At 45.5% G+C, this 15,006-nt stretch overlaps 1 protein-coding gene across 5 annotated transcripts in view; it reads right to left on the reverse strand.

Moving 5' to 3' along the window:
- The window catches only part of GRAP2 (GRB2-related adaptor protein 2), a 69,962-nt gene that overhangs the window by 16,671 nt on the left and 38,285 nt on the right, over window positions 1–15,006 (reverse strand). For 4 of the 5 annotated variants that reach the window (XM_011978814.1, XM_011978812.1, XM_011978815.1 and 1 more), the window contains one exon: window positions 6,738–6,829. The exons of the other annotated variant lie outside the window; for it this stretch is intronic. In XM_011978814.1, the coding sequence (XP_011834204.1) occupies window positions 6,738–6,815 (78 nt within the window). In that variant the 5' untranslated portion in view covers window positions 6,816–6,829. The remainder of the gene's footprint in view (window positions 1–6,737; window positions 6,830–15,006) is intronic. 5 annotated transcript variants of the gene reach the window in all.

Here is a 15,006-nt window from a genome sequence, read left to right on the forward strand (position 1 = left end):
CAGCCCTTAAAGGATTTTGAGCAGGGAAATAACAGTGAGAATTAGAGTTCAGAAAGAGCTCTCGCTGGGTGTGATGGCTCATGCCTGTAATCCCAGCACTTTAAGAGGCCCAAGCGGGACGATTGCTTGAGCCCAGGAGTTTGAGACCAGCCTGGGCAACAAAGCGAGACCTTGTCTCTATGAATATAAAAATAAAACCTAGCAAGGCGTGGTGGAAGTGCATCTGTAGTCCTAGCTACTCAGGAGGCTGAAGCGGGAGGAGCGCGTGAGCCCAGGAGTTAAAGGCTATAGTGAGCTCTGATTGCACCATTGTACTGCAGCCTGGACAACAGAGACAGGCTCTGTCTCTGAGAGAGAGAGACAGAGAAACAGAGAGAGAGAGTTCTGTATCAGAGATCAGAATGTGAAGATAGATTGGAAGGCTAAAGTTGGGAGAGAAACTGTAGGAAGATGAGCGCAGCCCTCCAGGCAAGAGATGATAGGGCCTGGGCTAAGAAGAGGCGAGGATATATTTTAGAGAAATTCAGGAAGCAAACAGGCAGGATTTCTTGGCCAATCTTGGAAGCTAAGAGAGAAGAGGATTCTGGGATGCCACTGGATTTCTGGCTTGGGAGACTGAGTAGGTGGTGATGGCTTTATAGAAATAGAAGATACATGAGAGGAGGCAGGGCTGAGAAAGGGCTCATGGGCTTCAGACTGCATGCGGTGATTGTAAATTGAATTATTCAACTGAGAAGAAAAGCTCAGGAAGCAGCTGGATATGTCAGTCTGGATCTAGGAGAGAGGGTGAGGGTGGGGCTTGGGGTTTCAGAGTCATCAGAAAGTGGGTGGAGTTGAAGTCACAGGGCCCATGGACTTCTCTCTCCCAGAAAAGAAGATGGGAAGATAATGGAAAGAACTAAGTGCTTGAGCAGAGATGATGACCTATTTCTAACATCACTCCAAGGTGGAAGGAAGGGGACAGTGTTGTGGGTTGGGAATCAGAAGACCTGGTTTCTAGCTTGGCTCCATCACTAGATATGTGATCTTGGCCAAGTCAATTAGCCATGTGAAAACTGGGGATAATAATAGCCATCTAGCACCTCACAGAGCTGATGTGAGGATCAAATGAGCCCTGGTACCTGAAAGTCCTTCAGAAAGTGTAGACTCTTTTCAAAAAAATACAATTCCATCAAATGTGGTATTCTTACGAGGGAGGCCTCCAGCTCTGAATAGGACATGGAAGGGTTTATGTATTCTTTAAAGCAGTATGTGTGTATGTTTTGAATTTAGTCATTTATTCTGAAGAAATAAAAGTGTGTCCCACATTTGAGTTCGAGATTGCTGAGAACAGAAAACTCTGTAGTTTCTAACATCAAATGTGACTGTTGGTGTCACCAAGGACATGTGGGTATGTGTGTGCTAAGGGGGCAAGGGAGGAAGCAGAAAATCTAGGTCAAAAGAACTAGGAAACCCAGCAGCAGCGCCTCGTAGCCACGTAAAGAACCAAGAGCACTGCACTCCATCCATCGCTCCTGAATTCATGGCGTTGGAATTCCTTTCTCCCGTCACACGGGAATGCGGTGTTTGGCCAGGGTAGCAAATGTCACACAGAAAGGGGTAACAGAGGCCATTTGGAAACTGGCTTATCACCCTAAGAACCACACTTTGAGGCCAGGTGCCGTAGCTCATGCCTGTAATCCCAGCACTTTGGGAGGCTGAGGCGGGTGGATCACCTGAGGTCAGGAGTTTGAGACCAGCCTGGCCAACATGGCAAAATCTGATCTCTACCAAAAAGACAAAAATTAGCCAGGGATGGTGGTGCATGCCTATAATCTCAGCTACTTGGGAGGCTGAGCCACGAGAATTGCTTGAACCCGGGAGGCGGAGGTTGCAGTGAGCCGAGATCGCACTACTGCACTCCAGCCTGGGCAACAGAGCAAGACTGTCTCAAAAACTAAAAAAAACCCACACTTTGTATTTCGTTTTCTGACCTGAAAGCAGCTCTGTAATTTTAATTATCATGCCTCAGACCTCCTCTAAAACTGAAAGATTATCCCACAATGCCAGCCATTTCTCTCCGCCACCTGGTGCTTGGTCTGCCTGACATTGTGTTTCTAGAGAGGTGAATTCACAGGCTTTTTACCATGTATAGAAGGTGAGGTTTTAAAAAAAAAATTCTCATTTTCTGCAAAGAAAGGTATTTGAGGGGAGGGGAGATGGTTTCCTCCTGCCGTTGTGGGCCCAGGGCCCCGCACTTCCTGTTCTTCTTCTCATCTCTCCATCTGTTTGGTCCCCCTATCTCGTGTACCCATCGTGTAAACCTGAGCGAGGCGTTCAGCCTGAACACTTGAAGTTTTACTCTTTACTGTTTAATTCTTATAATGTTCCCTAAGAGATGATTTTCTGGGTTACATGGCCTGAGCATAAGTTAGACGTGGGAAGAGAAGGGCCAAATTACAGCAGGAAGAATTCTTAAATTGGATGAAATTGTAGCTTTTAGAAGCATAGCAGAAATCTGAAGTATTGAAGAAGCAAATTACGTAGAATTAACTCTTAGTGCTTTTAGGTTGCTATTTTAGCAGGAAGAAATGAGGTCGCATTAGATGCATTACAGAAGGAGACAGAAATGGACTGGGTCAAGAGACATTTTTCAAAGCTGCTGGCAAATTTAATGGCAAATTCAAATGTGAGCCTGGTGCTGTGTGTAGCTGCAGGTATGGTGACATGCACCTTTGTGGCATGAATAGGAAAAAAAATCTGATTCCTGAGTTTTCAAATGTTTCTGTCATAGAAGAAGCAAGATCAAATCATATAGTGGCGTCTTCCTGTCCACCATCTTGTTTACCATGCCGTGTAGATCAGCATCTAGCGAGCACCTGCTGATTGCACTTAGGTGCATGAAATATGGAGATAAATAAGCTGGGGCCTCTGCCCCAGGAAACTCATGGTCTGTTGAGGGTGAGTGGCTGCTCAGACATTTTTTGTACCTTTCTAATGAAAACCTCTGTTTAGTCTTTAGCACAAAAGGCCAAATGAGTCAGAGAATCCCACAAGCGAGTTGCTGGAGTAGTCAGGAACTGGCTTTGAAAGTACTTGTGAGGATCCTGCCTGTGTTACCCATTGAGGGGGCAGACACTGCAATTACATGTGGGGAGCCCCAGGCATGGGAACCAACCACCATCCTGCAGACATTCTGTGGGGCTCAGTCAACAAGCCCTCCCCATTTTGCTCTTTACCTGCAATGGACAGAATTTGAAAAGAGGGAGGGGGTTGGCTTTCCGACGGAATTCTAAATGAACAGGAAGAAATGCAATTTAGCAATTCAAGAAATATGTACTGGGTATCTATTTTGGGCCATGACTTGTGTTAGATGCTGTGAAGACACAAAGATGAACCTGGCATTGTGTGCACACGTGCATGATGACATTGCTCTCAGGGAATGGAGAGGAATTGAAGTCATTCATTCACCAAATATCAGGGAGTTCCAGGCACAGCTATTCTAGACATTGAGGCAGACACGGCCCCTGCCCTTGCACAGCTTTGGCTAGTGGAGTAGACAACACGTAAATGAGCAATTAGGATCCCACCGGGCAAAGGCAGCAATGAGAGGCAGAAATAGAGGGTGCATGAGACCACAGGGTCATGGCCTGCCTATAAATAGCTGCCATGTGAGGCAAAATCATAAGTGCCTGGAAATGAGTGAAGTTTGTGTGAAATGTTGGGGAGGAGCTGAAGAGGGAGTGATTTGTTTCCCTGCGATGGTAGCGAGTAGGGAGGACCAGTGAGGTTTCCATGGTATAGGAGGTCAAATATGTGTGTGTGTGGGAGAGGGGCACTCGGAGTATATAGGGGAGAGGCTGAGAAAGGGTGGTGTATACATTGCAGTGCAACCTGCGGGCGTTACATCCACAAAGATATCTCTGTGTGTGCACACATGTGTACATGTGCATAATGACATTGGACAGTGGTTTGGGGCCAGATGTTTTCAATCTCAATCAATTGGTAATTGGAAACCCCTGAATGCTTTTGAGCAAGGAAATGATATGATTCGATTTGTCTGGAAAGATCCCTCTGGGACTAGTATGTAGAATGATTGAAGGAGGAAAAAGACAAGAGGTAATGAGGTCAGTCAAGGAGCTGCCGCGATGATCTGAGCAGTCAGAGGCAGCGGGGATGGATGATCCCGATAATGCAGGCCACCATTTATTGGGCGTCTGCGTTGGGCCAAGGTCATCACCTCGAATCCTCTCCACAACGTGGCAAGATAGATACTACCTCCACTTGCTGAGGAAGACACTAAAGCTCAAAGAGGGCAGATGACTGGGCCGCAGGCTCCACGGCTAGTAAGCTGGGATTCAAACTAAGATCCATTTGACTCAAAGTCTATGCTCCTTTTTACTGCCTCACACTCCCTTCTGGTGAAGAAGAGACGTTCTTGAGAGATATGAGGAAAAAATTACATTCAGAGCAGAGTTTAGTGCTTAGGAGTCAGACAGAGTTCTATCCAGGTCCTGGATTGGTTTCATTCTAGCTGCGTGACCGTGGACATGTGATTTCATCCCTAGCCTCAGTTTCTCATCTGTGAAATGGAGGGGAAATGAATGCCTACCTCATACGTTTGCTCAGATGATGAAATCATGTCTGCAAACCACTTAGCTAGATCCTGGCCCTGAACAGGAGCTCAGGAGATGTTGGTTACTGGTCACCAGGATTTGGTAAGGGAGGCACTGATGATAACTGCGGCTCCTGGCTTGTGACTGACCTAGGACAATACTTAGAACACGGAAAGAAGAGTGGCTTCGGTGGAAGTGGGGGTGAGATGGGCATGGGGGTTGGAGTGATTCTGGGCATCCGAAGTCAGGGGCTGGAGTTCATATGGGGACATCCAGCAGACAATTGGAAGTCTGGGTCTGGAGTTCAAGAGCAAGGTCAGAGCTAGAACATGAACCATAGACTTGAGGGTCTTTAGCACAGAGGTGATGGTTGCAGCCGGAGAAGAGGAAGAGGTGGCTCAGAGTGAGAAGAAGAATCAGAAAGCCAAAGGCAGCACCTTCAGGGAAGTATATATTTCAGGATCAAGAGAGGAAAAAGAATGCTTGGAAATGAGACCTGTAGGAGTGTTCAGGAAGGGAGGAGAAGAACCCAGAGGTGCTGCCAAAGCCAGGGAGAAAGGGGCTTCCAGGAGAGGGCCAGTTAGCAGTATCAGCCCCACAGACATTTCCACAGGGTCGTTATACTGCACATTAAGGAGATCACTGGTGAACTTCAAAAGAATGTTGGGGGGAGGGTAAAAGGGAGATTCCAGAGGGTTGTGGAATGAGTGGGAAGTGAGGAAGTGAGGCACACCCAGTGTAGAAAATTCTTCCCAGTATTAGCAACAAAGGAGAGGAAAGAAATCAGGAGCTGGATTGGGAAGCAGAGTTGAACAAAGTTTGTTTTTCTTTCCTTTTCTTTTGCTGGGGAATAGAGAAAACTTAAGATACCAGCTTCTCTTTGCAATGGAAGACAAGGGTGGAAGTTGGTGCAAGGATGGTCTCCAGTGGATGACAGTCACATGGTCACAGTGCCCCACAGAGAAAGCAAGAACTTCTCACTGCACGGCAAGTCCCTCCAGGACCTTGGTAAGATCCCAAAGCAGTGACAGACAGGTTTTCCTGGGTCAGGAGGCCCAACTCATATTTTAAGTTCGTGAAAGCCTACGCTTTGCCACCATGGTACTAGATCTTGAAAGTTGAGAGCAGTTAGAAGGCTACCTAATGGGCATGTTCATATTCCAAAAGGAGCCATTCTGTGGTGTTTTGTGCTCCTCAGACACTTTCAAAGTCACTCTCTCACATGCTGATAAGGTTCTTTGTATAACAAACATAATTCTCGGTGGCGAGACACTAATGGCCTCAGTGTTGCTGGACATCCGAGAAGGCTCATCGGGACTGCTGCGGACCAGGAATCAGGCTATCTGAGGGTGATCTGAGGTCAGGCAGCGGGGGTCTGGCTCCACATACTCCCAAAAGCCCTTTTGAAGGGCTTACGCTCTCTTGCAAAACAAAACAAAACAAAACAAAAAACAAAATAAACAAAAAACCCAAGGGCTAAGATGCAGAGTCTGAAAGTACGGTGCATGAATGAGGGAGAAGCCCAAGGCCACTTCAGCCCAGCAAGTGGCCTCTACAACTCAAGTGCAGGCTGAGGACAAGCTTTAAAAAGCCCCTGGGTGGCCAGGTGTGCATGGCCTTTGTTGAGCCATGTCCTCTGTGGCTGCCTTTCCCAAGCTGTCTCTATCCACAACCTCTCCTCCTGAGTTCCAGCTCTGCTGAGCCTGGCGCTGCTCCCTGAATTCAGCAAGGGCTTGCACATCTCTGAGCTTTAGCTAAAAGCCCAAGTCACCTTCAGTGCATTCCTGATGTTCACATTGCACGCACTCCTACAACCCCCATCTTTCCAGGTGGAATCACTTGTTCCCTCACCTGTGCTCCCTGAGAACTTAGCCAAGAACATCTGCAACAGCCCTTCGGGTGGATGTGTTCCCCTCTCCAGGCTACGAACCTCCCAGGACAAGGATGGTGGCTTATGCCGACTCTATATTTCCATCACCTGGCCTGGTTGGTGTCTGCTATAAGGGTGCACAAAGGGAATCAAGGTGAACTTCTCTTTTTAAAAGGAACCACATGCAGTTCTTAAGAGACAAAGGCAGGGACTGTCAGATTACTGAGTAACTGAAACTCCCTATTGCTCCCCTGGGGCCCCACGTCACCTACCTTCAAAACATCTCCAGTGTGAAAGCTCAGTTCATCCTCACCTGAGGCAGTGAAATCAAACTTGGCGACAGCTTCCATGCCGTAAGGTGAAGCTGGAAGAGAAATAATGTGGTCATTGTGCCTCTCTGCCAGGGGGAGGGCAGCAGAGCCCACGGTGCTTCCTGGTAATCAGCAGTTCCTAGGAGAGTGGGCAGATGGATGTCTCCAGGCTGGAGAGCAAGGCTCAGGCGCACAACAAGCGCTTGTGTTTGCAGGAAGAGCTGCTGGAATCTATAGGATCTGGGTCCTGGGATCATTCTTGGGATCCCTAGATGCCAGGAGCAGGAAATGAAGGCCAACCGCAGCCTTTCCCTTCTCCTTTCATCATCCTGGCCTGACACCACTTTTGGGGGCATCTCTGTTTGCAGTTGATAAGGAGGGAAGGCTTGCTATCATTTGTAACTTGAGGCCCGAGGGGCTGGAAAGACTATTCTGTAAACACTGTCCCAAGGCTGTCCCTTGGCAGCTATATTTAAACAGGCAGTGTTAATTAGACAGATGCCATTTCCTCTTTCACATCTGAATCATTTAAGAGAATGAGACAGCACTGGCCAGTGGGGAACTCAGCTTCCTTCTGCATGGTTTGAGAGCAGAAAGCATTTTTTGGTTTTCGAGTTGGGAGACTCCATTGGTCAGATTACTTATTTTATGATTATATTATAAATCAAGTACATTTTGGAAATTTTGATGTTAACATTTTTGAATTGAGTTAAAATTGTGGCCCCCTTCTCGTAACGTGTGAGACCTGTGTAAAGATAAATGAATCAGCCTATGTAATACATTTAGTATGAACTAGAGTTGTGCTTTAGGAGGCAGTGGGGATGTAATGGCAAGAGAGCTGGCCTCAGTCCCAGTTTTGTTGGTAGATAGCTGTACACTCTTGGGCAAGTAATTAAACCCTTGGAGTCTCCGTTTCCTCATCTATAAATTGGTGATCATAATATTCAATTAATAAAGTTGTAAGGTTAAATCAAATTATAGATGCAGGCCAGGTGCTGTGGCTCATGCCTGTAATCCCAGCACTTTGGGAGGTTGAGGTGGGCAGATCACCGAGGTCAGGAGTTCAAGACCATCCTGGCCAACATGGTGAAATCCTGTCTCTACTAAAAATACAAAAGTTAGCTAGGTGCAGTGGCACGTGCCTGTAATCCCAGCTACTCAGGAGGCTGAGGCAAGATAATCGCTTGAACCCAGGAGGCAGAGGTTGTAGTGAGCCAAGATTGTGCCACTGTACTCCAGCCTGGGTGACGACTCTGTCTCAAAAAAAATAAAAATCTATATCTACATATATATATATATATATATATATGCAAAGTATTATACAAGATAAAGCTAAATAGTATTTACGTTTTAAAATAATTTTATGGAATGCATTTTCCCCCAGCAAAGGTAGCCTAACCAAAATTAGCACAAGTTTTCTTCTGTCACTCCCATCTCCTATGAACTTTTCTCATTGAAATTCGAGACCTAATCTCCATGACTATCAAATCCTGTGATTCTCTGCAAAGACATCTTAATGTCAGGACAATCTTGAAAGCTGTCATTTCTTTGTTGATCAAAATTTCCCTAAGTTTCAAACCCTTTGGGGTAGAAAATAAATGTCCTCTAACCTAATAGACTTTCAGTGACCAGTCAACTGGGACCACAGTTGTCCTCTCAGTGGGAATTCCTACCCAAGTAAGCAAGATTTGGGTAAATAAGGAAGGTGGCTGCCAGTGAGAGGGTGAAACGCCAAGAGATCAGAGGATTAAAGCGACTGCAACAGGGTGATAGCAAGGGGCTCATTTCTCTGATTCTCCACAATTGCTCGGTCTTTCGAAGGTAATTTACAGAGATGACTATTACCCATTCAAAGGTAGATGTTAAGCAAAAAATAGACCAGGAGCCAAAGTAAAATGTCATAGTTAACTCTCTGAGCTTTATCACCAGTCAAAACGTACTTCCAAACAACAGCACCACAAATATACTTTTTGTACACTTTCTTCAAGATCCATCTATCGAAGGCAAATTAAAATGGTTGTGACCTAGGATGACCCACTCAACAGGAAGGAGTATTCTGCCCTCCTAAGTTAATGCTAAATGCCTTTGCTGATTCGATTCACCCCATCACTTTAACACACAAGGCTTCTTCTAATTAAGGCCTTGCCTCTAGTTTTCAGAGAGACATCGCTTCTGTGGGTCATCCTCATGGAATCAACAGTAGACAGTGGTCGCCTCGTGGGATCAAGTGTCAGGTGAATGGTCCTGAAGACCAAGATCCCATTTCTATGCAAATTCACCTTAATAAGCAGGATGGAGACAAGGGAAGGGCAAATGCTAAACGTATTAGAAAGTTACATAAATTAGAAATGAAAAAAATATCCAAGGCAAGCTCTAGATATGACCTTGATTTGGGAAAGATCTTTCCAACATTACATGTAACTCAGCTCAGGCTTGGGCGCTGGGTCCAGGCTGGCTGTAAATCACTTCAGTGAGAAGTGAGAAGGCCGAGGCAGAAGTAAAATTGCTTCTGAATAGCAGCGCTTTCCTCTGCCTTCCCCCAGGAGGTAGGCGGTATGGCAAAGCCAACGACGCAGCCATGTCACAGAGCTCCCCAGCTTATAATATTAATCCTGGCTCAAAAAACCCAATTAAACAGGCCCACTCTTTATAAAATTGCTTTGAAAAAATTTGTTTGCTCCCATTTCCATTTGTGAGATGAAATCTGCCCGGCTGCTGTTTGTTCAGGGTGGGGTGGGTTATGCTCTCCTTTCGTTTAAACCACAGGGCTTCAAACACTCCTCCCTTGAAGCACCCCTAGTAGTAGAGAATAGTGAATATGTCACTCTCAGGGGTCGGTTTTCTGTTTGGTCATAAAAATGCACAGAAATGCATATCCCATTCCTCTATATCCATTAGCATTAATTTTGAAAAGTTTAAAAATTACCACCAGGGAAAAAGAAAACTGAACGAATATAGTTTATTCAGTACTTATCCATTTGTTTTATGATCAGTACCTGCCACCACTACAGACTGCACTGGAGAAACAACAACAAAAATATGGAGCTATAAACTGGGTAGCAACAATTCAGAGACAGTTGTGGGGGGTGGAGTGCAACAGCCTGAATTCAAGAATGCAATGAAGCCTTCTTGCTGCTGTTTTCAATTCCAGCGCTTCTGACTTCTGAAAAGAGAGACCCCTCGGCCGGGCACAGTGGCTCACACCTACAATCCCAGCACTTTGGGAGGCCGAGGCGGGCGGATCATGAGGTCGAGAGATGGAGACCATCCTGGCCAATGCGGTGAAACCCCGTCTCTACAAAAATTAGCTGGGCATGGTGGTGTGTGCCTGTAGTCCCAGCTACTTGGGAGGCTGAGGCAGGAGAATTGCGTGAACCCGGGAGGCAGAAGTTGCAGTGAGCCGAGATTGTGCCACTGCACTGCAGCCTGGCAACAGAGTGAGACTCCATCTTAAAAAAAAAAAAAAAAAAAAAAGAGACTCCTCGTTAGAGAACCTCACAGATGGATTAAATGTGATTTCCCTGCCAGTGATGGGCTTTAGAAATGGCTGAAATCTACCTGCCTATACAGTGTGAGAAGCTGAACCTTCAGGGGCAGCCAAACCATCTCCAGCAGCAGCCGCCAACCCGATTGACGATGATGCCACTTGGAGGGCCTCAGTGCTAGCTCCGCTTCTCACCAGCCCTCTGCACCTCTCTCACTTACCCCTTTAAGAACTGTCATGCAATAGCCATTAGCAGCATGCAGTATGGATCTGCTTCACCAGAGGGTAATGCCACACAGGACTGCCCTGAACATGATTTTTTCTGCCCTTGCCTTTCCATGTGAGCTTCTTTTACCACTAAAAAACCTAAAAAAATATTCAGGCTATATGCCAGGAATGCCTGTCTACTTCTAAAATATAGTCACCACAGAGGATGAAAACAAAAGCCATGCTACAGCTCTTTAAAATAACCTTCATTTGAAACCCAGATTGTAAGTGGATTTGTTCAGAAACACATAGTTGCCATCAAAATGGCACCCGGCAAGAAACTTCTTGATCAAATTCAGCTCCTCCTAAGTTGGCTATGAATAGCTAAGGTTTCCATTTTATGTATCTCTTACAAAGAGCAATTGCGTAACACCACAAAGCTATGCGAAGATTCAGGCTCAGGACCCAGTGAGAGAAGGAGACAGGTCCTAAATTGCTATCACTTCCTATTTTGCTGGGGAGAGCCCTAATTTGAATACTGGCCCCAGTTTATGTTGTAATTCAGATAAGAAAATGTCTTGAAATTTTTTAAAAAGAGAGAGAAACATTGCTTTTTACAAGTAATGCTTGTCACATATTTATCAGGACATCGGCAACAAAATTATTTAATTAACTAGCTCATTAATTTAGAGACAAGGTTTTCCTCTGTTGACCAGGCTGGTGTGCAGTGGTGTGATCATAGCTTACAGCCACTTTCAACTCTTTGGCTCACAGGATTCTCCCATCTCAGCCTCCTGAGGAGCTGGGACCACAGATGTGTGTCATCACACCCGGCTGTTTTTGGTTTTTTTTCTGGTAGAGATGGGGATCTCACTATGTTGCCCAGGCTCGTCTCGAACTCCTGAGTTCAAGTGATCCACCTGCCTCAGCTTCCTGGAATTCTGGGATTATAGGCATGAGCCACCATGTCCAGCCAACAAATAATTTTTATTAGCATATCTTGTATATGAAATGAAGTAAGAAAACAGTGAGACTAGTTTACACTTTAGGGCTTTGGTTGCGGCTACTGAGAGGAGCTCAGGGAAAATGTAACATTATACCAGCAGCTACTCAACATCACATAATGCAGAGACAGCATCCACAGCCTTGCTGTTGGACAGGTAAATCCCTTCTCGGAGACAATAAGGAAGAGTGCTTCCTCCCCCAATCGAATTGACAAGGTCAGCTCAATCACTTTTCAGAAGTAGGAAACCTTATACTGCCAGGAAAAAATGATTATGGTTAAGCCTCACTGTACACAATAGGTATATTCTTGAAAAGTTATAATGAATAGAGTATTTGTAAATGGAATCATATTAGCATGTATTATGGAGGCTCACTCTATAAAGGAACCCTGTGGTGAATCGCTTTTTAAAATGAAAGGAAAATTTGTTATGCAAATAACTACTTTTTAATTTATCTGTTTTAAAGTCAGGGTTTTCATGCATTGAGTCTTAAAACAGAGCACACCTGCCTATCCCCTCCAGCTCTGCACGCTGTGGGCCAAATAAACATGTGTTTCCCCTCCTCTGAACTCCTCAAGCACGAAACAAAACAAACAAACAAAAAACACCTTTCCTATTGATATAGAACATTTCACCTTGGAGTATAGACGTGGAACTGTCAAACCTTTTCTGTACAGAGCCAGAGAGTAAATATTTTTGGCTTTGTGGACCATCCAGTCTCTGTAACAATGCCTCGCAGGGTTTTTATAGCCAGGAAGGTGGACTTAGATGATGGTAAATGAATGGGCATAGCAGGGTTCCCATAAAACTTTATTTGTGGACACTGAGATTTGAATTTCGTAGCATTTTTACATGACAGGAAGTATTATTATTGTTTTGATATTTTTTTCAACCATGTAAAAATGTAAATTAGCTCAAGGTCAAAAACACATGACGGGCTGAATTTGGCCCACTGGCTGTAGTTTGTCAAACCCTGATATATACATTTATATCTATATCCTATCTCCCCCTAATAGTTTATAAACTTCTTTTTTTTTTTTGAGACAGAGTCTCGCTCTGTCGCCCAGGCTGGAGTGCAGTGGCCAGATCTCAGCTCACTGCAAGCTCCGCCTCCCAGGTTGATGGCATTCTCCTGCCTCAGCCTCCCGAGTAGCTGGGACTATAGGAGCCCACCACCTCGCCCGGCTAGTTTTTTGTATTTTTTAGTAGAGACGGGGTTTCACCGTGTTAGCCAGGATGGTCTCGATCTCTGGACCTCTTGATCCGCCCGTCTCGGCCTCCCAAAGTGCTGGGATTACAGGCTTGAGCCACTGTGCCCGGCCTAGTTTATAAACTTCTTGAGGGGAAGGGTTGTAGTTTAGTGGACAGAATACAGGCCTAGCAGTAGACGAACCTGGATTTGAATCCAAAATGTGCCACTTCCTGAGTGTCCTGTTTCCCCATCCGTGGGATGGGAGTCACCAGACTTACTTCATGGGGCTGTTTTGTATTAATGTGTAGACTCTGACACACAGTAGGTGTCCAACGAATGGCAGTTGTTGTTATTTTTTCTTAGATTCTCTACAATGCCTAGCCCAGGCTTAGCAGGCAGCTAGGAAATGTTTGTTGAATGATTGAAGACATGCAAATGACCTGCCCTCAGCGTTACTCTGGTTGATTTCCTCAGGGAAGGGGCAGGAGACAGAAGGAGCCATTTAAAAGGATCAATTAACTTCCCACTCAGAGGTGCCCTGACTTCTCAGTAAACTCAGGCAGAGACGGTGCAACACACCTACACTAAGAGGCCTGATTTATTTAAAATCCAATAGAGGGCAATGGTGCACCCCGAACCATCAATTCCATCTCGTAACTTTTCTTTGCATCTTGAGTCCCAGTAACCTTTAACTAGACAGGTTCGGTGATTGTCTTCATTGTCTGTCATGAGTTTTAAGGCACATAAACTTTAACATTTCAGACTCAAACCTTTAAAATACAGAATTGCTTAGATGTCAAAGAATTCGCGGTCATCTTCTCCTACACATTGCTGCTTAAATTCCTTCTAAGCAGCCTGGAGAGGTGGTTCCTATTCCTCTTGAGTGGACTTCCCTCGCGCCTGCTTAGAGTCTAGGTTAATGATCCTGTACTGAAACCCCACTGTGTGTTTTTCTTTGTTCTGCATCTTACATCTGTGTTTGGGACCTTTCTGCCTCAGTTTATTACCTCTTATTGGGCGTTGGACATGGGAATAGGAAACTGAGAAAGGTTACAGATGGCCCTTCTTGAAAATTTGTAAGCATAGAATGGACAATTACCTTACTGCTCGCCTGTGAGCCGCTGCTTAAATATTCTTCTAGAGACCCAAACCAATGTATTCTGAAAATAATGTGGGAAAGTGACAGGAAAAAAAAAAAAAAAAAAAAGGCTGAGCCTCACCAAGAGACCAAGGACTAGCTTTTCCCCATTTTGGGCTCGCAGATGACAAAATGTTTGCTTTATTCTAAACCAGCAGACACCCTGCTAAGAGAATACCTCTTAATCAGCTGGTCATGTTGGAAATTTACCCTTCTTACTGAATGTCTACCAAAGCTTACATATTCCTTTACTGTGCCTGCTCTTGAATCACTTCTAACTCATCTTCCGGAGCCTTTAAAATAGACTCTCACATTCTTTTCTGGTAGGGTCCTGCTTCTGGTTTTCTCTGGAGATGCGGCTCTGTGGCTAGGTGCAGAGGGTGGTGTGGGAGTTGGAATCACGGCAGCTACAATCAACTCATGCAGGGCCTCCTGGGCCCCCCACCAGTGCTTCACCACATAAAATTTGCAGGTAGCCATGAACTTGGGGGTGGCCATCAGGGTCCTCTGCTTTATTTATTTACTTTGAGATGGAGTCACCCTGTCACCCAGGCTGGAGTGCGGTGGCGCGATCTCAGCTCACTGCAACCTCCACTTCTCAGGCTCAAGCAGTTCTCATGCCTCAGCTTCCTGAGTAGTTGAGGTTACAGGTACAGCCCACCATGCTCTGCTAATTTTTATATTTTTAGTAGAGACGGGGCTTCGCCATTTTGGCCAGGCTGGTCTCGAACTCCTGACCTCAGGTGATCCACCTGCCTCGGCCTCCCAAAGGATCCTCTACTTTAGATGATTTACAGCCAACAGTTCCTCTGCTTAATTGGACCTCCCAAGTCAGAGACACAGGACCATTTCTTCTCAGGTTCGAGGTCCCAGGAGAACAAACAGCCTTCTCAAGAGGACCTGGCTTGTTTCGACAGGTGATCCCTTCAAGAGATATAAACATTTCTGGCTTTATTGCATCCAAAGATAGCAAAGACACATAAAATTTACCCCCAGCAAACAATTTCTGGCTTGTTGGCTGGGATTTTAGCGTCCTCTAAAAGCCTCCATTTTAGGTGATTTTGCACATACAGGGCATTTTTGTTTTTCTCTTGTCCCCAGGTGACTCATTATTTTCCCCTCCCAGCCCCAGGAAGCATAAATCCCCCGGTATGAGCAGCAGGGGTGAACACATGGAACTAGAGGGGCCTCTGCAGCTTGTCTGA

Source organism: Mandrillus leucophaeus, unplaced genomic scaffold (genome assembly GCF_000951045.1).
Source record: "Mandrillus leucophaeus isolate KB7577 unplaced genomic scaffold, Mleu.le_1.0 Scaffold2, whole genome shotgun sequence".
NCBI lineage: Eukaryota > Metazoa > Chordata > Mammalia > Primates > Cercopithecidae > Mandrillus > Mandrillus leucophaeus.